The 27647-nt window shown below is 41.0% G+C and overlaps 2 protein-coding genes across 2 annotated transcripts; both read left to right on the top strand.

Moving 5' to 3' along the window:
• Positions 1–699: 699 nt before the first annotated feature.
• LOC120716783 (deleted in malignant brain tumors 1 protein-like) lies at positions 700–8503 on the top strand. The gene is made up of 14 exons (XM_040004393.1): positions 700–707; positions 993–1381; positions 1807–2121; positions 2760–2995; positions 3102–3192; positions 3616–3930; positions 4193–4624; positions 5075–5389; positions 5546–5754; positions 6019–6167; positions 7099–7341; positions 7430–7589; positions 7688–7763; positions 7872–8503. The coding sequence occupies exons 1-14, from the start codon at positions 700–702 to the stop codon at positions 7889–7891; spliced, it is 2958 nt and encodes a 985-aa protein (XP_039860327.1). The 3' UTR covers positions 7892–8503.
• An 827-nt stretch (positions 8504–9330) lies between these two features.
• LOC120716782 (deleted in malignant brain tumors 1 protein-like) lies at positions 9331–27626 on the top strand. The gene is made up of 5 exons (XM_040004392.1): positions 9331–9341; positions 16638–16741; positions 25306–25620; positions 25911–26342; positions 27190–27626. The coding sequence occupies exons 1-5, from the start codon at positions 9331–9333 to the stop codon at positions 27555–27557; spliced, it is 1230 nt and encodes a 409-aa protein (XP_039860326.1). The 3' UTR covers positions 27558–27626.
• The last annotated feature ends 21 nt before the right edge of the window (positions 27627–27647 follow it).

The raw sequence follows: 27647 nt of genomic DNA, 5'->3' as shown, positions 1-27647 counted from the left end.
TTTCAAAATGATTATGAATCAAAAAGTCTTACTTGTATTTAAGTGCTGTGACAGATGAAATGCTGTGACTATTTTGTCTGCAGGGACTCCTGTGACCAGCTGTGATTCATGTCATGGCAAAGCCACCTGCTTGGAGTCACAGGAAAGAGGTGACACCTTCACCGGCCACGCCCTCTCATGTATCTGTAAAGATGGCTTTGTAGGTGATGGCCTCACCTGCTATGACCCAAAACTCTGCAGTGACTCTTCTTGCTGTGACCGAGGTTACCACTGGTCCTCAGAGAAGGGCTGTGTGGACATTGATGAGTGTTCCCTCCCAAACTCACCATGCACACCACCTCAGATTTGCCACAACACGCCAGGCTCATACGAATGTCCGGAGCCTTCCTCCAAGAACAGAGCAGCTGCCTCTTCCCAATCTGTCCAGTTCTACTGTGGGAACACAGTTTGTCCTTCAGGCACGGACTGCATCAATTCCCAATGTGTGGACCCTTGTCAGAACTACGCAACATTGAATGATGACTGGCGTTCAACAAATAACACAAATACTGAGGTCCTACACTGTGATCGAGATATAAACTGGCAAGGCTGGTATCGCCTGTTTTTGAATCAAACCAGTGCTCGTATTCCAGAGAGGTGTGTCGAATCAAACAGGTGTGGAACTCATGCGCCTTTGTGGATAACACAACCTCATCCCACATGGTCAGGTGAAATTGTGAATCGCACTGTGTGCAATGTTTGGAGTGGCAGCTGCTGCCATTTTCGGTCACACACCATCCATGTTAAACTTTGCCATGCAAACTACTATGTCTACAAACTTGTGAAGCCATATGCATGCTACCTTGCATACTGCGCAGGTAATCTTATGCTTTAAATATGATTAACCTGTAGATGATTCAGTTGGTTCAATGGTTTCTGAGTGCATGATTATTATTATTATTTTAAACAGAAGTGAACACAATTACACCTGTTTTGCCTACCACAACACCAAGGCCACAGAACTTCACCACCACACATGTGACCGCTAACATCTCTACCACAACACCAGTGGGCAACAGCACAGCAGTCGAGGGGGAGGTCCGCCTGGTTAATGGAAACAGCTCCTGCTCTGGGAGGGTGGAGATCTTCCACAGTGGACAGTGGGGGACGGTGTGTGACGATGCCTGGGGCCTGGTGGATGCTCAGGTGGTGTGTAGACAGCTGGGCTGTGGCAGGGTCTTCTCAGCACCAACAAACGCGCAATTTGGACAGGGCAGCGGACCCATCTGGTTGGATGATGTCACATGCACAGGCAACGAATCAAAGCTCTCTGAGTGTCAACACAGGGGATTTGGATCTCATGACTGTGGTCACTCTGAGGATGCTGGTGTCGTCTGTGAAGGTAAATATGAACATGTGGGGTTAAAGAGAGTGAAATCCAACTTTGTTCGTGTGTGCATTTGGGATAACACTGAACTAAGATGATTTATAGTTACATACTACTACAGGTTTTTATCCACACAACAATTTTTTCTTTTAGTCTTGAATTATGAGAAATTTTTCAATAAAGATAAACTTACTATGAAGATATTTCCATGAATCCAGACACTGCCCCCAAGAACTATCAAATTACCAACAAATTAAAAATAAGTTTAAAATAACATGTTGTCACCTGTCAGCTGAAGTAAAATAAATAGTAGAAAGATGATTATGTTATATTATTATATATTATATATATATTATTATATTGTTATATTATTCTAATAAATCTACATTTCCTCTGAAGTACTCCCATAGACAGTGTTCCTTCTTTTGGTTTTCTATTAGCTGCTTCATCAGTGAGGCTGGTCAACGGTCAGAACCGCTGCTCTGGCAGAGTGGAGATCTTCAATGATGGACAGTGGGGCACAGTGTGTGATGATTCCTGGGACCTGAATGATGCTAAAGTGGTGTGCAGACAGCTGGGCTGTGGAAGCGCTCGTTCAGCACTACAAAATGCAGCTTTTGGACAGGGCAGCGGACCCATCTGGTTGGACAATGTAGCATGTTTTGGAAATGAACCATCAATAACTGACTGCAGACACAACGGGCTTGGAGTCCACGACTGTCGTCATAATGAAGATGCCAGCATCATCTGTGAAGGTAAATTTTATGCATTTTTCAGGTACCCTCCATTTCTTAGTGCTGACGCCTAACTGATGCGAAAACTATTCTCATTTGTTGCTTTAATTTACCATTTAAATAAAACCTTGTTGTGCAGCACATGGAGTCAAATGCAAAGTAAAAGATGAGTCTATGCTCAGAGCCTGAATTGAGTTTTATTCCCAGTTAGAAAACAATAATGTTGAGATGTACTAACGAGAGCTTATACTCATTAATGCTGATGGAAGTGCAGACCGAGTTTGTCCTTTAAGTTCGCAGACACTTTTCTTTTAGTCATGAATTATGAGAGTTTTTTTTAACTAAAGATACACTTACTATGGCAATATTTCCATGGATCCACAGATAATGCCACTAAAAACTATGTAATTAGCAACAAATTATAAATAAATTCAAAACAAATGTTGTCACCTTCACCATCCTCCACTTCTTACTGCTGACATCTAACTGATGTGAAAACGATTCTCATTTGTTGTTTTAATTTACCATTTAAATATAAAGTTGTTGTGCAGCACATGGAGTCAAATGCAAAGTAAACAAGGTGAGAGCTTATCCTCATTAATTTAGATGGAAGTGCAAACTGAGTTTGTCCTTTTAGTTCAAAGACACTTTTCTTTCAGTCCAACCAGGAATCAACAGCACTGTTTTTCCAACAACACCAAGGCCGCAGAACTTCACCACCACACATGTGACCGCTAACATCTCTACCACAACACCAGTGGGCAACAATACAGCAGTCGAGGGGGAGGTCCGCCTGGTTAATGGAAACAGCTCCTGCTCTGGCAGGGTGGAGATGTTCCACAGTGGACAGTGGGGGACGGTGTGTGACGATGCCTGGGGCCTGGTGGATGCTCAGGTGGTGTGTAGACAGCTGGGCTGTGGCAGGGTCTTCTCAGCACCAACAAACGCGCGATTTGGACAGGGCAGTGGACCCATCTGGTTGGACGATGTCACATGCACAGGCAACGAATCAAAGCTCTCTGAGTGTCAACACAGAGGGATTTGGATCTCATGACTGTGGTCACTCTGAGGATGCTGGTGTCGTCTGTGAAGGTAAATATGAACATGTGGGGTTAAAGAGAGTGAAATCCAACTTTGTTCGTGTGTGCATTTGGGATAACACTGAACTAAGATGATTTATAGTTACATACTACTACAGGTTTTTATCCACACAACAATTTTTTCTTTTAGTCTTGAATTATGAGAAATTTTTCAATAAAGATAAACTTACTATGAAGATATTTCCATGAATCCAGACACTGCCCCCAAGAACTATCAAATTACCAACAAATTAAAAATAAGTTTAAAATAACATGTTGTCACCTGTCAGCTGAAGTAAAATAAATAGTAGAAAGATGATTATATTATATTATTATATATTATATATATTATTATATTGTTACATTATTCTAATAAGTCTACATTTCCTCTGAAGTACTCCCATAGACAGTGTTCCTTCTTTTGGTTTTCTATTAGCTGCTTCATCAGTGAGGCTGGTCAACGGTCAGAACCGCTGCTCTGGCAGAGTGGAGATCTTCAATGATGGACAGTGGGGCACAGTGTGTGATGATTCCTGGGACCTGAATGATGCCAAAGTGGTGTGCAGACAGCTGGGCTGTGGAAGCGCTCGTTCAGCACTACAAAATGCAGCTTTTGGACAGGGCAGCGGACCCATCTGGTTGGACGATGTATACTGTTTTGGAAATGAACCATCAATAACTGACTGCAGACACAACGGGCTTGGAGTCCACAACTGTGGTCATAACGAAGATGCCAGCATCATCTGTGAAGGTAAATTCTATGCATTTTTCAGGTACCCTCCATTTCTTAGTGCTGACGCCTAACTGATGAGAAAACTATTCTCATTTGTTGCTTTAATTTACCATTTAAATATAACCTTGTTGTGCAGCACATGGAGTCAAATGCAAAGTAAACAAGGAGTTTGTGAGAAAACAATAATGTTGAGATATACTAATGAGAGCTTATCCTCATTAATTTAGATGGAAGTGCAAACTGAGTTTGTCCTTTGAGTTCAAAGACACTTTTCTTTCAGTCCAACCAGGAATCAACAGCACTGTTTTTCCAACAACACCAAGGCCGCAGAACTTCACCACCACACATGTGACCGCTAACATCACTACCACAACACCAGTGGGCAACAGCACAGCAGTCGAGGGGGAGGTCCGCCTGGTTAATGGAAACAGCTCCTGCTCTGGGAGGGTGGAGATCTTCCACAGTGGACAGTGGGGGACGGTGTGTGACGACGCCTGGGGCCTGGTGGATGCTCAGGTGGTGTGTAGACAGCTGGGCTGTGGTACGGTCCTATCAGCACCAACAAACGCACAATTTGGACAGGGCAACGGACCCATCTGGTTGGATGAAGTCACGTGCTCAGGCAACGAATCAAAGCTCTCTGAGTGTCAACACAGGGGATTTGGATCTCATGACTGTGGTCACTATGAGGATGCTGGTGTCGTCTGTGAAGGTAAATATGAACATGTGGAGCTATGAAGAGTGGAATCAAACTTTGTAACTGTCTGGCTTTGAGATAGAGCAGAAACCCATGCCAAGAAGCTCCTGTTGCACAGTTTTTGCACAGCTGTTAATGCCAGAGGAGGTCTGGAGCACTGCAGTTATTGAGTCAGCTGAGTGTTGGACATTTTAACATACTATGTGCTTCAGCACACAGAGACACTGCTCAGTAACTTTACATAGGATGATTCTTTGTGACTGAGCTGCTGTGGTTCCTAAGAGTTTCCACTTTGCAATAATATCACTTATAGGTGATCCTGGAATATCTAAGAAGCAAGAAGTTTCATGAACTGACATGTTGTAGTGGTGTCATCTTTTACAGCACCACCAGAGGTAGCAAAAGTACGGAAATTCTATACTCCAATAAAATTTGACAGTGTTCCGTCTTTTGGTTTTCTATTAGCTCCTTCGTCAGTGAGGCTGGTCAACGGTCAGAACCGCTGCTCTGGCAGAGTGGAGATCTTCAATGATGGACAGTGGGGCACAGTGTGTGATGATTCCTGGGACCTGAATGATGCCAAAGTGGTGTGCAGACAGCTGGGCTGTGGAAGCGCTCGTTCAGCACTACAAAGTGCAGCTTTTGGACAGGGCAGCGGACCCATCTGGTTGGACGATGTAGCATGTTTTGGAAATGAATCATCAATAACTGACTGCAGACACAACGGGCTTGGAGTCCACAACTGTGGTCACCATGAAGATGCCAGCGTCGTATGTGAATGTAAGTTAAAGTTCTTACATACTGAAAAATTGAAATAATGAAATCTTTTATCTTATCTTATATTATGACATTGAAGTACTCATCCTGGCCTCATTTGGTATTTCCCATTTCATCTGCTTTCATTTTTTATTAGTGACCTCATGTCTTTTTCTTTAGTCCAGCAGCCTCCACTCCAGACTTCACAGTTAATTTGTGGCCGTGATAAAATCCAAGTTGGTCTGCATATGGGCAGCATGTCGTCCTCCGGTTTGAACACCTTCTCGGGCAACCTGGCTTCCAGCAACTGTTCCTGGGTCAGAGTCCGTGATGATTATGTTTGGTATGAAATGGAGGCTCGGGCAGGTGCCTGTGGAAATATGCTGAGGGTAAAGACTTATTTCTTTTTCCTATTGTTTAACTGTCCCATTAAAAAAAACTACTGCTCAATTAATTTGTGAAGATGGCTGTAGACTGTGTTTTGGCATAAAATGGCTTTTTTGTTATCCAAGGAGAAAAAAGTGAGCAACAGCAGTCAGAGACTTCAGAAGGATTCACTGTATTAACCCCTGTGGACATGTCTCTGGTGATTAGACTTTCTCTAGGTGACATGATTTCTGAACTGACTGAAAATGTCATCATCTGTCTTTCAGACCAACAGCACACATGTCATCTACTTCAACAGTTTATTCATCTACCCTCTGGCTAATTTGTCCTTCGCTCTTCCTGTGGGTCTTCCCTTCTCCTGTGCTTATCCCCTGGACACAGACGCCAGCCTGAATGTAGCTATCAGGCCAGACCTGTAAGTTCATTGAATTTAACTGCAGCATCACTTAGTATATGTAGCTCTAAAATTCAGGGCTCTCATGTGCGTAATAGTATAGTTATTACCCAACTCTTTTCAATCATTCTGTTACCAAACTGCAATAATTAAGATGAATCTTGTTTACTTTGTGTGTTTCTTTTAACCATTCATGAGAGAGTAAGCATGCATTACTGTGGGCTGTTTGTAATTTAACATGACCACTGAAAGTCATTTTCAGATCCTTCATGCATAAACTTAAGTGCTTTTAGTTGTGAGACTACTTTCCAAACAGCGTTACAGTTTGTTTAGAAAGCTCCACATTAAGTTGTTTACAGTTAACAGTTTGCTGCCTAGTTGTAGTTTAAAGATATGTTTTGTAATTATTCAATGCAGAATTTAACAAACATTTACCACCAGGAGGCAGCGTTTTACCAGTGCGGATGTCTTTTTAGTCGCACAATTTCCTCAAGAGACTTTGCCTTTTGCTCAAAATAAATATATATCTTGGACTTTATAAAATAAAGTTTATAAAACAAAATAAACAAAGTCTTCTTTCCAGTTAGAAAGGGAGATTTGTCAGTTAACATAACAAAACATGTTTACTGGATTAAAACTCTAGTGTTAAAATTTAAATCAGCTATATAATCTGTTATTTTGACAGTGCTTTTTCACTTGTTCAACTACTTGAGTCTATGCACTTGAAGCACTTTTTATCTGCACATGCTCACATACCAATGGATGCATGTTTAGCACCATCTCCAAAGACATTTCCAGCATATGGTCTGGAGGAGATGGGGCTCGAACCATCAGACTTTTGAAGAAAACAAATCCAAAGCTGTCTTCTTACACAAACCAGGAAAAAGACAGAATAGCAGCAAGTAGTGTGTGAGAGATCATTGCATTATATAATTTTCTTTCCCTTTATCAGGTTCACTGGAGGCATTTCAGGTTCGGGTCCAAAAGCTCGAGCCTCCATGTCTCTGTTCCGCAACTCCAACTACACTGAGTCTTATCCACCAGGCCAAGTCTTCCTCCCAGTGGGTTCACCTCTGTACGTGGGCGTCTCTGTGGAGGACACAGACCCAGTTTTGGCAGCTGTTCTGGAGGACTGCTACGCCACTCACTCACCAAACCCTGATGATCCCACACAATATCCTCTCATCCAGAACAAGTATGTGCATCTCTTCAACCTCACCAATGCTTTGTGAGATACAGTGAAGTGTGTGGACCCTGCTGATCTCCTCCCTCCTGTCTCACAGGTGTCCCACTGACCGCCAAAAGGTGTCAATAGTTGAGAGCGGCTCGTCCCTCCGAGCTTGTTTCTCTGCTCTGCTCTTCCTGCTCCAGGGTGAATACAGAGACATTTATCTTCACTGCAGCCTCAGCCTGTGTAACCAGAGGAACTACAACTGTGTACCAGTGAGTTCCACATTTCACTTTAGCAGTACTCCATAATCCAAAATGGTTTCTCTGGTTTAAATCCTATATCTCTTTTCTCATTCTTTTGCCCTTTGTAGTCGTGCACAAATAGGGCACATCGCTCTGTTTCCAACTCAGCTTTTATGAATCCCGTCACCATTGGACCAATTACTTGTGAGTATGAATTAAAACCTGGATTCAGAGCTCATGTCTTGACATAGTGATTTATATTAAACTAATAACTGCCATATCAACTTTTTCTTCTTCTTCTTTTTTTTTTAGTGGACAAGCCAGCTGAGTGATCTGGAACATCCAATAACATTCTGTAGTGTGATATTAACTGCCAGAACTCTGTTTTCAGAAGAGAGATGATTTAAATATAATATTCACAAATATTTTACACATATTTTTTGATATTATGTTCCATTTGGGCTTTTTTTCATTGTATAACTGCAAACTGTCCAAATAAGGCATGCATCCTATTTGTAAAAACTATACCTTGATGCTAGAATGTGAAACCAACTGGGTAATAAACTGCAAAGCCACCAAGTATCACAGGTCACACACTCTAATCATACACATTAGATTTCATTGCACCGTATGAAAATTGCAGAGAAGGTATTAATTCAATTCAATGCAATTTTATTTATAAAGTGCCGAATCAGAACAACTGTTTCCTCAAGGTGCTTTATGTTGTAAGGTATAGACCCTACAATAATACAAAGAAAACAGAGAAAACACCACCAACCATATGACCTCTATGGCCAAGTGCTTTGGTGACAGTGGGAAGGAAAAACACATTTTAAACAGGAAGAAACCTCCAGCAGAACCAGGCTCACCGAGGGGCGGCCATCTGCCGTGACCAGCTGGGGTGAGGCCAGGAAGACAGAATAAAGACACGCCGTGGAAGAGAGCCAGAGATTAATCATTTCTAATAACTGAATTCAGAGAGGTCTATAAACACATGGTGAGTGGAAAAGGTGACTGAAGAAGAAACTAAATGTATCATGGGAATCCCCCAGCAGCCTAAACCTTATGCAGCATAACTCTGAGGATTCTGGGTCACCCTATCCAGGCCTAACTATATGCTTCATTAAAAAGGACAGTTTTAAGCCTAATCTTGAAAATACAGAGGGTTTCTTTCTCTCGAGTCCGAACTGGAAGTTTGTTCCACAGAAGAAGGGCATGAAAGCTGAAGGCTCTGCCTGCCATTCTACTTTTAAATACTCTAGGAACCACAATAAAGCCTGTAGTCTGAGAGTGAAGTGCTTTAATGGGGTGATTCAGTACTATAAAATCATTATGATAAGATGGGGCCCGATTATTCTAGACCTTGTGTGTAAGGAAGAGGATTTTAAATCTGATTCTGGATTTAACAGGAAGCCAGTGAAGAGAAACAAATATCGGAGAAATCTGCTCGCTTTCTAGTCTGTGTCAGTACTCTTGCTGCAGTATTTTTGATCAGCTGAAGGGTTTTCAGGGAAGTTTTAGGACATCCTGATAATGAATTACAGTAGTCCAGCCTAGAAGTAATAAATGCCACCATTTCTTCTTTTTGTTTTGCGGGATAAATCAGCTCGGTGAGCTTGTAACATCCTGTAATATCAGAAAGACTTTCTATGATGTAATTAAATCCTTTTTTCAAATTCATTCTATATGATTTAATCAAACTGATGTTACATTGTAGAATTTTTCAATATTCATATTTTGATAAACTGCCATTAAATTTGGGATGGGCATCATGGGTATCAGGTAACAGTCAAAGAAGGAGGATTTGAATAACTTTGGTTAACAGATGACTTTTCCTCTGGCGTCACCATGAGGTTGTCATTTGTATTACATGATGAAAATCAGGTCTGTAAGCTTTTGGGCAATGACTGTTTCTGTGATCTTTCCTCTGTACACTGCAACACTGAATTTTCTAGATATGAGTGAAGTGCAGATTCCAGGTTGAATTCAAGAGGTTTTTACAAAAGTACTGCATTAACAGCTTAGTCAGGCCATCATTTGACCCTCCCTGAGCCTGGCTCCAGGGAAGGGCCCTGGTAACCCTATCCCAGGCAGGGTGAACTGTTCCCTAGATTTTCTTCTCATAATGGTCTTCTGAACCGCTCTTTGTCTGGTCCCTCACCCAGGACCAATTTGCCATGGGAGACCCTACCAGGGGGCAGAAGCCCTCAGACAACACAGCCCCTGGGATCCCTGGAACACACAAAACCCTCCACCACGATAAGGTAGCGAATCGCAGAGGGGGATTGGTGATGTTCATGGATTCTAAACTTCAGGCAGTTATTGAGAGCAAAGAATCCTCATCCAAGTATTCAAATGTAAAATTATGTTAGTTTATCTAGTTAATGTTGAACCTCTGAAATACAGAACTATGTATAAAATGGCTTCCTAAGCAGTTAATAGTTTTGTTAAACCCTTTGAATTAAAGCTGAAGGTCAGCACTTCAATAACATCTCGACTTTATTATTTAACCTCCTAAAACCTGAACTCTTTCACAGCATGCATTTTTAATTTTTCTTTGCCATTTGGGCTGATTGGGACCTAATGAATGTAAAAACAAAGAATTACCAGATTTTTTTTTTATAACCTAATTTTTGTTTCTGAGAAAAATGAGATCAACATATGAGGACATTCGTTTTAAATTTTGATAGAACAGTGGCAGTATAATGTCCTCGTAAGTGGATATCAGTCCCTTGTAGAGCAAAATTTGGTATTTTGGTCTAGACATCCCAAAATGTGATGTCCACATATGTGGACGCCAGGTCCTAGGAGGTTAAAAACAAAATTACAAGAATTGTACAGTTTTCCAAAAGGTTACCGACCAAACTGCACCACCTAATTAGTGCTAAATAATGGTAAATAATGCTGTTTAGACCAGGATGATATATCTGTCTTTCATGCTACTCTGTAGGCACCAAAGTAAAAATTACGCTCTCCTGTTATTACATTTGATGCCTCCAACAAAACACTGGATTTGTGTTTAGTAAGCTATTTACCCTCACATTTCATTTATTTTATTGTAAATAAAGCTATCACACAGGTGGACATTAAGTGATGTGATAAATGCCGTGGCTAAAGGTCATGTAATGGCTAATGTTTTCAGGGGCGTGTCTCTGAGTTTACTTTTTGATTGACTGGTCTAGAGTCCAATCCAGTGCCTTCTGGACGATGTTTCCCCTCTCTGATTTAGTTTGGAGCCGTTAAGGATAATTTTCCTCTCGCTCAGTGGTGACAGTTGTTATTCGTTTACTTATATGTGGTGTAGTGGTTTCGTCTTTTTTTTTTTTTTTTTTTACTCAAATTATAATTCAAAGGGGAAAATAACTGAATAGAAGAACAAAAAGGAAAGCTCTGATAACAACCAGATCTATCAAATATTTAATTAAAAACACATCATAAACAGGAAATATCAGATGGGTTGGACTCAAGCACCTTTGAATAACTCCTACATAGCTTTACAGAATGCAATTACAATGACAGTCACACATAATAAAAAAAATTAAACAACAAATAAAGGAGAGTTTAACAGGTTAGTGAGCTGTGCTGAGCCTCAACTCGAGATTTCAGTGTGACAAAGGTGGCCTTCCTTTGTACCTGGCAAGATCGCCATAGTAACTTAACACTGAGCACCTTTTATGTGACCTGAGTTATAATTTAAAATTGTCAAGCAGTGCATAGATTCTCCGCTGAAGGAATGCTTTTTGTGCATGTCACCGTGACATCAGCACAAACTGCATGCATTGCATTGCTGCCAGAATTTGCATGTATTCAGTTGGTGACTCCAAAAATGCATAAATGCGTTTTTATGTGTTGCCTTCCTGTAAAGTCTGTTTTACACTGCTTGACCTGAAGCTCACAGGCTAGAGCACCTTTTCAGTCAGTGAACTTAATTTAGCTTACAGAAGACTATAAAAGTAACTGAGGAAAATTTAAAATCAAATCTACATTTAGCAGTCAGTCAGTTTGGCGTCACAAAGACGGGAGTAGTTGAAAAAATTCTTCAGTTATGCTAGTTGATCAGATGGTTTTATAAAGGCTGTGAAGGTTTTCATTGTATTTATAGTAACAAGCTGATTGCCGTGTGTGTCCGAGAGGAGAGGCTACTGCAGCATTAGACAGCATTGTCATCACTAGTGTTTTTTGTTTACAGGCTTTTAGTTGAGAAAAAGAGGCTACTTGGGCTGGTTGTATTATAATTTTTATACATGTGTTTGACAGTCTAAATGCTTTTATTGTTAGTAAAAGTGAAATGAATTGATCGTGCTGTTGAGCCACTTGTTTTTTCTTTCACTAACTTCAAACACTAGGCTTTTGTTCTTTTAATCTTAAAACAGACTATAGGCAGAAAAAATGTTAGTTTTTCTTTACAGATGAATTCATGCCTTTGAGGCAAATATTATAGAATATGACCAGATCAAATAACATCACTATTTCCCATTGGGTCTTATCATGTGCACTTTAGTTTTGGATAATATGATGTCTTGTCTATGTAATATTTTGATCTAAGAATCAGAATCAGAATACTTTATTAATCCCGAAGGAAATTAGGGTTACAGCAGGCAGCACGCTAATGGCGCATGCGCACTTACAAAGGAACCTTCTGACCAAACTTACACAAACAACACATTGGGAAGACATGTCAGAGAGGTAGGCTGATAGGAAAAAAACAACGAAAATACATAACATGAGGTGAGAGGAGGAGAGAAAAAAACTCCACTCAGACTGAGCTCCTAATGGGAGAACAGTTTGATAACAGAAAAAAAACACCTCAGCACAAAAAGCACATGACTATCAGTACACCATAGAAACACAAGACAAGCAACAGGGTGGGTAAAGGGTAAGAGAGAGCCGGTGTAGACAGCGCATCCGGTCCTGCAGCATGTCTGCGCTGGTCCAGTCGACCGCCATCTTCCCCGGGAGGGGACAAGCATCGAAGGCGTTTGGAAAGGGAGGGGGGATGAGTGTGTATCAGTGTGTGTGTGTGTCCAGAGTTCAGCTGAGACAGTGTCCTCCGCCCTGCTAGGCTAAGTAAACAGTCTTCCAGCCAACCCAGGTGGCCTTGCGTAGGATAGGAAGAACAGTCTAAGCACAGTCTGTTATCAGGGTGTTTTTGTTCAGCTCCTGCCTTGAGATCACAGCTGGCGCCGAAGTGGTAGCCGCGTGAAGTGATGGTGGTTTTTACTTTAGTGCGAACAACTCATGTGAATTTCAAAGCTGTTCTAACAGTCCGACACTGGTCTCTCAATCTCCCGTTGGAGAGCCGTGAGCTTCTCCATGATCTTATCAAACTTACGCTCCGTGATGTTGTCCTTCTTGTGCTCAAAGAGCAGATTCTGAGAACTCACGACCGCAGTGAGCTTCTCCAAGATGTAATCAATTTTCGCTCAGAGGTCATATTCTGAGTGCGATGTAAGATGTAATCCATCTTGTCATATCTAACCCAAAATGGGTTAGATATGACAAGATTGTATGTTGTTTCTTCAAATTCAAAAGATTTTCTTTTACATTTTTTTTACATTTTTATTTGTTAAAAAAATGGGGGCCTAACGACATCTTCTGTAATGACTCTAATTGTAAGACTTGAGTGTTGTATGACACTACCTGCATAAAACAGAAAGGAGGTCAGATTATATCAAAGCCTATTCCTCATATCTTACAGTAAAAATCACGCTGCAGTTCGCCTACAGATCCAACAGATCCACAGAGGATGCCATCGCCCACGTCCTACACACCACTCTCAGCCACGTGGACAAGAAACAGGGTAACTATGTGCGAATGCTGTTTGTTGATTACAGTTCAGCGTTTAACACAATAGTGCCCTGCAGACTGTTCACAAAGCTGAGGGATCTGGGACTTAACAGCCGTCTGTGTGCATGGGTGTTGGACTTCCTCACTGGCAGAACTCAGGTGGTGAGGGTGGGCAGGTGCTTCTCCAACAGCATCACCATCAACACAGGAGCACCTCAGGGATGTGTCCTCTCGCCACTGCTCTACTCCCTCTACACTTCAGACTGTGTGGCCACCCACGGCTCCAACACCATTGTGAAGTTTGCTGACGACACAGTGGTGTTGGGTGCCATCTCCAACAACGATGAGGCGGCCTACATGGATGAAGTGAAGAATCTGGCATCGTGGTGCCAGGACAACCACCTCCAGCTGAACGTCAGCAAGACCAAGGAGCTGGTGGTGGACTTCAGAAGGGGTCAGCACAGAGACTACAAGCCCATTATCATCAATGGAGCTCCAGTGGAGAGGGTGCAGTCCTTCAAGTATCTTGGTGTCCACATCTCCTCAGACCTGACATGGGCTGCCCACATTCAGGTCCAGACCAAAAAGGCTAGGCAGCGCCTGTATCACCTACGACAACTGAGGAAGTTCAGGGTCTCTCCAAAGATCCTCAGGATTTTCTATACAGGCGCTGTGGAGAGCATCCTCACACAGAACATGACATCGTGGTTTGGGAACAGCTGTGTGAAGGACCAAAAAGCTCTCCAGAGAGTGATCCGTACAGCAGAACGCTGCTGCAGGATTGCTCTCCCCCCGCTTCAGGACACCTACACCAGGAGATGCCGGACTAGAGCAGCGCAGATACTGAAGGACCCGTCCCATCCTGGCAACAAACTGTTCCAACTTCTGCAATCTGGTAGAAGGTTCCGCATCTTCCGGGCAAGGACAGAGAGACTCAAGAGGAGCTTCTATCCCCAAGCCATCCGTGCCCTAAACACACACACCCGCCCTCTCACATCATCTATAATTGACTGAGACAGGACTCTTCCAGACACTAAACCAAGGCACAATGTACATTTCAATTCCTTTAATTTTAAATATGTTTATATTGTCTATCCTGTAAAATAGTCAGATGTCTATTCATATTAATGTACAGAATTCACCTGCTTGCTGCTACTACTGCACATTCACCCAGTGTATATACTATATGTGTATATATATATATAATGTTCCTCCTCTACACCCCCCCCCCCCCCCCCCCCCATTTTTGCACATGTCGAGGAGCGTGTCAGGCTACATTTCACTGTGTGTTATACTTGTATAACTATGCATGTGACAAATAATAAAGAACCTTGAAGAACCTTGAAGAACGTGAGAGCAAATCTAAAACAAACATATCTTGATAAGATACCAAGATTTTATCCTATCAAGATACAATACCAAGATATGGTATCTTATCAGTGCAATAGTTTAACCTGAATTGGTTAGATAGGTTATCTGTTTTCATTCTTCCTCTTCTGGCTGCTCCCTAGCATGCTCTCCACAGTGGATCACCTCCATCTCACCCTATCCCTCCTCTGTCACACCAACCCTCTGCATCTCCTCTTTCACCACATCCATGAATCATCTATGTGGTCCAGCATCTGGAAGCTCCATAATCAACATCTTTGGTCAAATACATCAACTCTATATCTTCTCTGCAGATATCTAAACTATCTCAGCAACTACCCTCTCTCTCAGACAAGTCGATAAAAGTCTTTTCTCTTTGCTGTCTCTTTGCTACCTCTCTCTTTTCTGTACGCCTAGCCACCCAGTGCTCTAGTCCAGCGGTCCCCAACCCCCGGGCCTCGGACTGGTACCGGTCCGTGAGTCGTTTGGTACCGGGCCACGAGAATTGAGGCTCAGGTGTGAAATGTATAGTTTTCAGAGTTTTTATCGGTTTTCAGCGTTATTTTGTTATCGTTTTTATCGTTTACTCGGTTTTCCTGGATCTTTTCACGTGTGTTATGAATAAATTTTCTTTTTTTCGGTACCGGTACTAGTTTTATTTTGTTGTATTTATCCGCGACACCTTAAAGGCCGGTCCATGAAAATATTGTCGGGCATAAACCGGTCCATGGCGCAAAAAAGGTTGGGGACTGCTGCTCTAGTCTACTTTCTTCATGTCCTTCACTACTCCTCTTTTTCTTCGCTGATCTCTTTGTTTTGAACACTTTCCTTTACTTCCTCATTCCACCACCAATTCCACAGTCCAGAGGACACAACACCTTCTTGGGAATTTCCCTCATCACTTAAACTGTACTTTCCAAGTCATCTGGCAACTAATTCCCTACTACCCAGAGGCCATGTCCACATAATACATTTTCATTTGAGAATGCATCTTTTTCTCTCCGTTTTGGCCTTCCGTCCACACTGAGACGGCATTTTTGGTCAAGGAAAACTGAGCTCTTTGAAAATGCTCTCCAAAGCGGATACATTTGAAAACACCGTTTTCGAATCGCAGTGTGGACTGCGAATCCGGAGCATTTAGAAAATTCTTTAATTCTCACTCACTTTTGCTACTTTGTACTTTTGTGTTACTTGCAGCAAGAACTCCACCTCATTGTCAGTCCATTTAAAAAACTTGGTGCTTTTCCTCAACATTTTGCAGCAACGTTTCAAAGAGCCGGTAAGTAAATAAACAGCAGGCAGAAATTAGCAGGTCGAATCGTTTTCGTTTCACGCATGCGCAATACAGGAACAAGCGCTTTGAGTCGTTTCAGTGTGGATGAACAACTGTTAGGAAACGACTGAAAACGACAGTGTGGACGCGGAGCGTTTTTAGACGAGAATGTCGTTTTCAAATTTATCATTTGAAATTAGTGTAGACGTAGCCAGAGTCTGTATCAGCTTCTCTGTCTCTTATCTCTTATAGATTGCACAGGAGACAACAGAGGGCGAAAATAAAACAGGAAGTAACAAACACGGAGAGAGACAAAGTGCTAACAAGATACAAAAGGACACTGGAGATGTTATGCTGAGATATAAACCAATGCTCAAAATGCAAACAGAGCCAGAGTACAAAAGTAACAAGAACTACAGACTGAAATATCCAAAAGAATAAACTAAGAATAGAAACACGAAACTCTTGCCCAAAGACCCAAAGCAACAACACCTTCCCCCATTCTTCCACATCATCCTATATGTTAGCAGTCATCATAGCAAGCCTTGTCTACCAACAACATTATTCTTATTTTACTTACCCCAATTAATATTTTGTTTTTCTGTTGGTGATGATTCCTGAGATCTTAATGATGCCAATGTGGTGTGCAGACAGTTGGGCTGTGGCAGCGCTAATAGCACTACCAAATGCAAACATACTTGGTTTGGGGTCCACAATTGTGTTAACTGTAAAGATGCCAGAGTCATCTGTGGAGGTAAATATTATAACAAAGCAGGCTTATGTCTCCTTTTATGAATTTGCCACCGGGCCAGATCCAGTGACGTGTTTACTGGCTTCAGTGAGGTGGAGACAGTGCCTCCGCAAAGTGTCTGTGTACCCCTTTCTGTCTCTCTCTCTCTCTCTCTCTCTTTCTTGATAGTGTTGCGTCCGTCGGCCCCAGAAGGTTAATAACACTCACCTTCATTCCATTTCCAGAGTGTAACAATCAACCACTTGTGGCACATGCCACCCCAGTAGATCCGCCCCTGATAATCAGGAGGGCTGGAAACTGGTCACAGCTGGGATAAACCTAAGTATTAGTACAGAGGAAATAGAATGACTACAAGTAAATCACCAAAGTTTGATTCTGCTCATCTGGACGTGAAGTTTTCAGTGGGAGAAACGTTTCGTCACTAATCCAAGTGACTTCTTCGGTCTCAGCTGAGTGCAGGTTTCCCCAATCTTATAAACAGTACGCTGCATAACGGCTGAAGGAACAATGGTCTGGGAGGTCAGTTCCTTGATCATTAATATGCAAATTCTTATTTTTCCCTCGTTTCTTCCACTAAAAACGTAAATATGGATCACAAAAAGTGTAGATGAATCTGAGATGGTTTAACAGAAAATAGTCTAAAAAATTTGATGAGTCAACATGGAATAGAATTTTCTCATTTTTGTGACTGGGAATTTCACATTGGATTTTTGGATTTATGTGTGTTCAAATATGGGACTTTGCAATCTTTGGACAACCAAGCCCTGCTGGTCAAGCAGAGGACTTGGTTGATTTGAAATACAATTACCCCTTTTCATACCCAGCAATGTTAATGACCTTATAGAAATTAACCAAATTAGTTGCAAAATGTTACTTGAGATTTTTCTCTTTAGCTCCACTTCATGACATTTCATGAAGTGTCAAACATTCAAGAATAATGTTTGTGCAAATAAAACTGCCAAAATTAATGAATTCTTTTGGTACTCTGGTGCAAATAAATATAAAACATAAAAAATATGATTCTTCAAGATTTTGTGACTAAAACACCACAAATGTCCTTTATTTAAAATCATCTTCTTCAGCCCATCTGTTATATGTTGTTTTTAAACATTTTTCATCTTTTCTCTGTGTTTTTGTACAATAGTGTTGTTTTGCTTGGCGTTCCTACGGTGGATTACCATGTGGTTTCTAAGATGTAAAGAATACGTAGGAAGTGTCTTCTTATTTAGTCAAATCACATTTATATAAAACATTTAAATCTAAAAACAGTTTACTTAAAGTTTTAAAAACAAATTTGAGACAAATATACTTAATAATAAACTCAATAATAAAACCTAAAAACAAACTCTAATTCCAGTAGAAAGAAGAGGATTCAGGGGGCAAAAGAACCCACCTGAGTCTTTAGTGAGAGGCTGAAACAGAGTTTTCCCACAAAGGCTTTGAGGAAGAGAGGAGAGATAGCAGTGAGATAGCAGTGAGATAACAGTGATCACTTAACTCAGCAGAATGATTGGTGGGGTGAAGTGATTATACACACACAATCATACACACACGCACAGGCACAAAGATAAGTTGTGAAATCCAGGACAATAATCTCAAAGTGGTGCTGCTCTCAGGCACATTTTGGTCATTATATGGTCCCTGATTACGCTGTATAATTTTTTTATTTTATTTTTTTTACCTTTCTCCAGCTGAGGACAGTGTTTTCCATAAGGGTGCATCTACTTGGCTTCCCATGATGAAAGGGAAAGTAGATTACATGGTCACTGATAGGCATAGGGCCAAGACAAATGTGGTAATTATATTCATTTCCTAAATGATTATTTATGACTCTTTCTGAATCAAATGATCACACACACGTCAAGGTTCAAAATTCAAGGTTGTCTTAACTGTTCATCTACAGGAAATTAGTTTGGTAGCAAGTGTTCACATATTTGAGTGAGCAGCTGTGGGATGTGAAGAGTACATTTTTTAAAGAGAGCACTTCCTGTTCTCAAAAGTATTTTCTTTGCTTCATTCCATAATGTATCCTGTCCATTTTAAGAACAACAGGATAAACATGAGAAAACAGGACAAAAAGATTCTGCAATTAGATTTTTATCACTAAGACAAGTTTCTGATTTTTTTTACAGCCTCATTTATTATTTAACCTGTCCTTGTTGACTTGTTGAGCCTCCTGTCATCTGAGGACCTGATTATTTATTAACAAATAAAGATCAGTACAGTGAGAGGAAAAAACTCAAGGAGATTTCACATGAGAGATTTCTATATTTGTATTTGTCCTTGTTTTTGCTATTTCTATGTATCCACCAATTCAGAAATGTTGTAACAAAATTATATGACAGCCACATTGCTTTAGTGAACAGAGCCGTCAGTCAATAAAAATCATGTAAAGACGAATCTATTAATGATGAGGATCTAAATACCCACATTCAAAATGCTACAGCAAGAGTACTGACAGGGACTTTAAACACTTGCCTCGAGGCAACAATTTGGATTTACAAATTAACATAACCCCACAAACTGTATGTATTCGGACTGTGGGAGGAACCAGCGTACCCAGAGAGAGAACCCACACGAACACAGGAGAACATGCTCCACACAGAAAAGGCCCCAGCCAGGTGGTGGAGTCGAACTAGGACCTTCTTGCTATGAGGCAACAGTGCTAACCACTGTGCCGTTCTGAAAAGAAAAAAAAAACGGTTGAAGATGAGTCTATTCATGATGAAGATAAAAATATGCACCAAGCCTATAATGAAGCTAATTGTGTTTGACTGTGGTTATTTCACATCTAATAACAGTCAGAGTGTTAAATACATCCTGAGAGATGTAAACAGGGTTGTAGCACATGACTCTGGAACCCCTCTTTGAGAGCTCTTCTGTCTTTCTTGATCCATAACCATGTCATAGCCATATCTCTCACACGTGTTGCTTTCTGTTCAAGCTGCTATCAGTACAAATGATTGTTATTGTATCAACTCACTTTGTTTCACACCATTTGGAGATGGGACGCTGATGCTTATTCACCGTCTTGCTGTTTGGAAATGAAGGACGGTTGCTTTTCATGCCTTTTAGCTGTGATGGCTCATTTTGACATGCGGTCACATCTGGGAATTGGCTTACTGACTGTAAGAACGGCTGCCTGCATAAACCATTCAGTCAACTGTGCTCCTCTCACCTTTATTTTAAAATACATTTGTTAACAGCTAACTTTCCTCATTCTCAGTGCTTATACTAAAAAACATGACTCAAAGTGCATATTAGCAGTCACCTACAGTATATATAATTTATTAACATTCCCAGAAGCTGATTATTTTGATTAAGAAAATATTAAACAAAACCAAATTTTCATTCTAGGATTGCAACAGGCCTCCTGCTACTGAGGCCTTGCGTATTCAATCCGACTCCTCCATCCAACCTAGGCCCTTGTGTACATAAATATATGGCTTTTTAAAAAGCTTTCTGTTGTTTTTGGACTCTTCTCTGGCAAGCATTTCTCAGAAAAAATAAGGAGGCTATCATTAACTTAAATATAGCAAAGCAGAAACTGCAACCGAGTTAAGAGATACTATGTAATACTATTTATTCCAATACGAAGTATTGGAGAAGAAGTATCAAGACAGTATCAAAAAATGCAATAAATCAGATTGGGTCAGCCAAGTTTGATGCACAAGTCCTGCTTTCCAAGAAGCCAGTATGACGATACCACGATTTTAAAGCCAGTCACATAAATGCAAATAAACTGAGAAATACATGCATGATGATCAGTGTTAAAGTTCACTTGGCATCATTTGAAATATTATCAGATGAGAATTTGATAAGAGGAACCTGAGGTAAGATTATCAGGTTAAACAATATATACAACATGCAAATATCGCGTTTCAACTCAGACGCCAAGACTGATAATAATAACATAATAATAATAAGTGTTATAAATGGGGGGAAAATATCCTGGCTCATAAAACATTTAACCTCTATTTAAATGGATGCATCAGCATATGGCTTTTCTTTCTGCAGGAACTCGTGTTACCAGCTGTACTTCTTGTCATCCTGAAGCCACCGGCTCGCAGTCACGTGAACAAGGCCGCGCACTCGCTTGTGTCTGTAAAGATGGCTTTGTAGGTGAAGGCCTCACCAGCTATGACCCAAAAATCTGCAGTGACTCTTCTTGCTGTAACCGAGGTTACCACTGGTTCGCAGAGAAGGGCTGTGTGAACAATGAGGAGTGTTCCTTCTCAAACTCACCATGCACATCATTTCAGATCTGTTACAACAAACCGGGATCATATAAATGTCTGGAGCTTTCCTCCAACACCAGACCGTCCGTCTCTTCCCAATCTGTTCCGTTTCCCTGTGGAAACACAGTTTGTCCTTCAGGCATGGACTGCATCAATTCCCAATGTGTGGACCCTGTCAGAACTACATCACATTGAATGATGACTGCCGAAAATATTTTGGATATACACTGTGATCGAGCTAAAAAACTGGGAAGGCTGGTATCGCCTGTTTCTGGACCAAACCAGTGCTCATATAGTAACATGAGGTGGAGATGAAGCCAGCCGTGGAGGTGTGCGGGTGGATAGCAAATGAGCAACAGCTTTTAACTTTTCACAAGTACTCATTTATTTTAAATATCAAAATTAAAAGTGCTAGCTCTACCACAAGTTACTTGGGAGCACACTAGTCCGCGTACACACGGCGGAATCCATAACAGAGATAGGGGGTTACAACTGTTACAGTATTCCAGAGTGGTGTGTGGAATCAAACAGGTGTGGAACCGATGCGCCTTTGTGGATAACACAACCTCATCCCACATGGTCAGGTGAAATTGTAAATCGCACTGTGTGCAATGTTTGGAGTGGCAGCTGCTGCTACTACCAGTCACAGACCATTCATGTCAAACATATGCAAACTACTATGTCTACAAACTTGTGGAACCACCCACATACCAACTTGCATACTGTGAAGGTAATGTTAGACTTTAAATATGATTAACCTGTTACTGATTCAGTTGGGTTAAAGGCTTCTGAGTGCATGATTATTATTATCGTCAACAAAGGTCAATATAACAGATGCTAGAGTTCCCCAAACCACACCTATTCCACCTACCACAACTTGAGTGGACAACAGCACAGAAGTCGAGGGGGGTGGTCCGTCTGGTTAATGGTAGCAGCATCTACTCTGGCAGCGTGAAGACCTTCCACAGTGGGGCACAGTGTGAGATGATTTGTGGGACCTGAATGATGCCAACGTGGTGTGCAGACAACTGGGCTGTGGAAGCGCTCGTTCAGCACCACAAAATGCAGCTTTTGGACAGGGCAGCGGACCCATCTGGTTGGACAATGTAGGATGTTTTGGAAATGAACCACAACTGTGGTCACCATGAAGATGCCCGTGTTGTATGTGAACGACGTTAAAGTTTGTACAGACTGAAAAATTGAAATAATGCACTTACAATGTAAAGTTATGATTATGGTTTGTGGAGATACTCATCTTGACCTCATTTGGTATTTTCATTGCTGGAATGTGCAAACATCAAGTTATGACTCTGGCCTGACTCTAATTGTTGTACCATATAAATTATTGACTCAAGCTTTGTGGATGTGTCAGTTCAGTTTGAATGTGACCTTCTTTTTCTTCTTAGATTAATAAGTAACTCATTTGATGTCATATCAATAAGTTGTCTATCTTACCCACTTATATATATTTCACCATCAATCACTTCAATTTGTCCTTTGCACACAGAAACAGGCCTATAAATTCCCATCCTCGCTGTGAGCTTAAGAGCTGGATTCTCAGAGTCTCTCCAGGGTAAGTAGAGACACATCAGAAGTTATAGATTTTATGCAGAATAAGATGGCATACGGGTAATAAGTTTTAAAACATCACATTGGTCTTTTTCATCTAGTTTGAGTGGTGGATGTGATCAATTATGGAAGCACCTGCTGGACTATTTTTACTCATACTTGTGCATATTTTCACAGGAAGCTCTTCAGGTAAATAATTTCTAGTTAGACATAAACTCACTGTGTGATTCACTGTCTTTTCCTTTTTCAAATACGGATGGGATCTAATTAAGACACTAATGAAATATTTGCTCCAGACAAATTATAATGAAGTCAGGACAGATGTGAGGACAGATGTGCAAATCACAAATATGAACATGTTAATTTTACTCATTTAACTTTGATATGGAAATTACTATCTCTACAAACTTGTGGATCCACCTGCATTGTACTATACATACTGTGCAAGTAATGTTACACTTTAAATATGATGAATCTGTAACCGATTCAGCTGGCTCACTGATTTCTGAGTGCATCATCATCATCATTATTATTATTATTATTATTATTATTATTGTTATTGTTGTTGTTGTTGTTGTTGTTGTAAACAGAGGCCAACACAGCAGTCGAGGGGGAGGTCCGCCTGGTTAATGGAAACAGCTCCTGCTCTGGCAGGGTGGAGATCTTCCACAGTGGACAGTGGGGGACGGTGTGTGACGATGCCTGGGGCCTGGTGGATGCTCAGGTGGTGTGTAGACAGCTGGGCTGTGGCAGGGTCTTCTCAGCACTAAGAAACGCACAATTTGGACAGGGCAGCGGACCCATCTGGTTGGATGATGTCGCATGCTCAGGCAACGAATCAAAGCTCTCTGAGTGTCAACACAGAGGGTTTGGATCTCATAACTGTGGTCACTCTGAGGATGCTGGTGTCGTCTGTGAAGGTAAATATGAACAAGTGGAGCTATAAAGAGTGAAATCCAACTTTGTTACTGCCTGCCTTTGAGATAAAACAGTGCTGAGAGGATTTATAGTTGCGTAACTGTAGAAAAATTGTCAATCCACATTAAGTACTTTATCCACAGTAATTAAATCTTTTGTCTTTAAGTTATGATTTCTTAAAAACATAGTTCAGATGTCTTTAATAATGTCTTTACAATTAAAAATTTGTCTAGCATTAAGGTCAGTTTTTATATTTTTGAATAAAATTATGTTTTTATTAGTTATTTGTCCATGCATTACCTTAAATCTTTGTTGAAAACATTCAACAAAAGAGAAGCAAGTGAGTAAGAAAGGGGAAGAACCCCATAACTAGTAACCCCCACTATACAGGCAAAAATACTGGGCAGGTGCATATCACATGTACCTGAGCTGCTCAGCCATAGAAACCCATGCCAAGAAGCTCCTGTTGCACAGTTTTTGAACAGCTGTTAATGCCAGAGGAGGTCTGGAGCACTGCAGTTATTGAGTCAGCTGAGTGTTGGACATTTTAACATACTATGTGCCTCACAGAGACACTGCTCTGTAACTTTACATAGAATGATTCTTTGTGACTGAGCTGCTGTGGTTCCTAAGAGTTTCCACTTTGCAATAATATCCCTTACAGGCAGAGATGGGCAGATCTGATTACTTTTTTCAAGTAACGAGTAAAATAAGGGATTACTATTGCAAAAACGGTAATTAGATTACCGTTACTTTCCAGTAGGAACACTGCGTTACTGCGTTACTAAACCGTGATTTTTTTTGGGAGAATGTCTCATGACAGTGATGTAAGCGAGTGCGATGTTCGTGACAACAGCTGTGTGCAGATCAACAATGGATAATATATCGAGTGCGGGAGAGAGTATGAGCATGTAGCGTTTAAAGCGTGGAAGTACTGACCTTACTTTGAGTTTGATTCCATAAAAAGTGACAAAAACATTAGTGTCCGTTGTGCGTGGGAAGAAAACTTCTTTTTACAGCGAAAAAAACCCTAAACAAGCTCCGAGTGCGCAACGAGGTAATGGGAAATTCACAGAGAAACTCGCGGATTCTTCCACTGACCGCTGCGGTACACCTACTCCAGGGCAAAACTTCGCCTGCCCTACTCCTGCTTTACAGGTGAAAATAGAGCAACAGGACCGCTGAGTCTTTGACTTTATTTATGTTCTGCTGTGTTTTACTTGCATCTATTTGAAAGAGTGAGTGTAAACACAAAAAATATTTTATTTTATGTGCTGGAATGTGCAGAAAATAGGTTTAAATGTTAAACAAATTTCTTCAAGTCACAGAATGTTGCATATAATTAATTGTTGCTTGATGCATAAAGTTAAAAGATTAAAACTAATAAAAAAAGTTTTAAAAAGAGACATTTCCATTTGATTACATTTTGTATGATGGATTATGCAGAAAAAGTAGAATTGGGCTGAAAGATCTATCGCTTTATCACCTCTTCAGGTTGTAAATTGTGATTATAAAAAGTAACTAAGTAACTAAGTAATTAATTACTTTCGAAAATGAGTAATCAGTAAAGTAACGGGATTACTTTTTTGGGGAAGTAATCAGTAATTAGTTACTGATTACTTTTTTCAAGTAACTTCACCAACACTGCTTACAGGTGATCCTGGAATATCTAAGAAGCAAGAAGTTTCATGAACTGACATGTTGTAGTGGTGTCATCTTTTACAGCACCACCAGAGGTAGCAAAAGTACGGAAATTCTGTACTTAAGTAGAAGTACAGATACTACTATTGAAAAATATTCCAGTAAAATTTGACAGTGTTCCTTCTTTTGGTTTTCTATTAGCTCCTTCGTCAGTGAGGCTGGTCAACGGTCAGAACCGCTGCTCTGGCAGAGTGGAGGTCTTCAATGATGGACAGTGGGGCACAGTGTGTGATGATTTGTGGGACCTGAATGATGCTAAAGTGGTGTGCAGACAGCTGGGCTGTGGAAGCGCTCGTTCAGCACTACAAAATGCAGCTTTTGGACAGGGCAGCGGACCCATCTGGTTGGACAGTGTAGCATGTTTTGGAAATGAACCATCAATAACTGACTGCAGACACAACGGGCTTGGAGTCCACGACTGTGGTCATAATGAAGATGCCAGCATCATCTGTGATGGTAAATTTTATGCATATTTCAGGTACCTTCCACTTCTTACTGTTGACATCTAACCAATGAGAAAACTATTCTCATTTGTTGTTTTAATTCACCATTTAAATATAAAGTTGCTGTGCAGCACATGGAGTCAAATGCAAAGTAAGTAGCATGTATGTGTTCAGAGCATGACTTGAGTTTGATTCCCAGTAAGAAAACAATAATGTTGAGATGTATAAACAAGAGCTTATCCTCATTAATGTTGATAGAAATGCAGACCAAGTTTGTCTTTTGAGTTGACATTTTTCTTTCAGTCCAACCAGGAATCAACAGCACTGTTTTTCCAACAACACCAAGGCCACAGAACTTCACCACCACACATGTGCCTGCTAACATCACTACCACAACACCAGTGGGCAACAGCACAGCAGTCGAGGGGGAGGTCCGCCTGGTTAATGGAAACAGCTCCTGCTCTGGCAGGGTGGAGATCTTCCACAGTGGACAGTGGGGGACAGTGTGTGACGATGCCTGGGGCCTGGTGGATGCTCAGGTGGTGTGTAGACAGCTGGGCTGTGGCAGGGTCTTCTCAGCACTAAGAAACGCACAATTTGGACAGGGCAGCGGACCCATCTGGTTGGATGAAGTCGCATGCTCAGGCAACGAATCAAAGCTCTCTGAGTGTCAACACAGAGGGTTTGGATCTCATAACTGTGCCCACTCTGAGGATGCTGGTGTCGTCTGTGAAGGTAAATATGAACAAGTGGAGCTATAAAGAGTGAAATCCAACTTTGTTACTGCCTGCCTTTGAGATAAAACAGTGCTGAGAGGATTTATAGTTGCGTAACTGTAGAAAAATTGTCAATCCACATTAAGTACTTTATCCACAGTAATTAAATCTTTTGTCTTTAAGTTATGATTTCTTAGAAACATAGTTCAGATGTCTTTAATAATGTCTTTACAATTAAAAATTTGTCTAGCATTAAGGTCAGTTTTTATGTTTTTGAATAAAATTCAGTTTTTATTGGTTATTTGTCCATGCATTACCTTAAACCTTTGTTGAAAACATTCAACAAAGGAGAAGCAAATGAGTAAGAAAGGGGAAGAACCCCATAACTAGTAACCCCCACTATACAGGCAAAAATACCGGGCAGGTGCCCAGATCTACAGGAGCTGCTCAGCCATAGAAACCCATGCCAAGAAGCTCCTGTTGCACAGTTTTTGCACAGCTGTTAATGCCAGAGGAGGTCTGGAGCACTGCAGTTATTGAGTCAGCTGAGTGTTGGACATTTTAACATACTATGTGCCTCACAGAGACACTGCTCTGTAACTTTACATAGAATGATTCTTTGTGACTGAGCTGCTGTGGTTCCTAAGAGTTTCCACTTTGCAATAATATCACTTACAGGTGATCCTGGAATATCTAAGAAGCAAGAAATGTCATGAACTGACATGTTGTAGTGGTGTCATCTTTTACAACACCACTACAGGTAGCAAAAGTATAGAAATTCTGTACTTAAGTAGAAGTACAGATACTACTATTGAAAAATACTCCAGTAAAATTTGACAGCGTTCCTTCATTTGGTTTTCTATTAGCTGCTTCAACAGTGAGGCTGGTCAATGGTGAGAACCGCTGTTCTGGCAGAGTGGAGATCTTCAATGATGGACAGTGGGGCACAGTGTGTGATGATTCTTGGGACCTGAATGATGCCAAAGTGGTGTGCAGACAGCTGGGCTGTGGAAGCGCTTATTCAGCACTACAAAGTGCAGCTTTTGGACAGGGCAGCGGACCCATCTGGTTGGACAGTGTAGCATGTTTTGGAAATGAATCATCGATAACTGACTGCAGACACAACGGGCTTGGAGTCCACAACTGTCGTCATTATGACGATGCCAGCATCATCTGTGAAGGTAAATTTTATGCATATTTCAGGAATGCTCCCCTTCTTACTGCTGACATCTAACTGATGAGAAAAATATTCTCATTTGTTGTTTTTAATTCAACTTTTAAATATAAAGTTGTTGTGCTGCACATGGAGTCAAATGCAAAGTAA

This window comes from Simochromis diagramma, unplaced genomic scaffold, assembly GCF_900408965.1.
Source record: "Simochromis diagramma unplaced genomic scaffold, fSimDia1.1 OVJJ01000487.1, whole genome shotgun sequence".
Taxonomy (NCBI): domain Eukaryota; kingdom Metazoa; phylum Chordata; class Actinopteri; order Cichliformes; family Cichlidae; genus Simochromis; species Simochromis diagramma.
Note: the sequence above shows the minus strand (reverse complement) of the source record. Positions and strands in the feature narration are given on the sequence as shown.

Excerpts from the sequence above, each read along its gene's own strand:
- LOC120716782 (XM_040004392.1), top strand. Across the intron at positions 16,742-25,305 it reads TGCCAGAGTCATCTGTGGAG|CTCCTTCGTCAGTGAGGCTG; the intron begins GTAAATATTATA and ends GTTTTCTATTAG. Across the intron at positions 26,343-27,189 it reads TGCTGGTGTCGTCTGTGAAG|CTGCTTCAACAGTGAGGCTG; the intron begins GTAAATATGAAC and ends GTTTTCTATTAG.
- LOC120716783 (XM_040004393.1), top strand. Across the intron at positions 1,382-1,806 it reads TGCTGGTGTCGTCTGTGAAG|CTGCTTCATCAGTGAGGCTG; the intron begins GTAAATATGAAC and ends GTTTTCTATTAG. Across the intron at positions 7,342-7,429 it reads TATCCTCTCATCCAGAACAA|GTGTCCCACTGACCGCCAAA; the intron begins GTATGTGCATCT and ends CCTGTCTCACAG.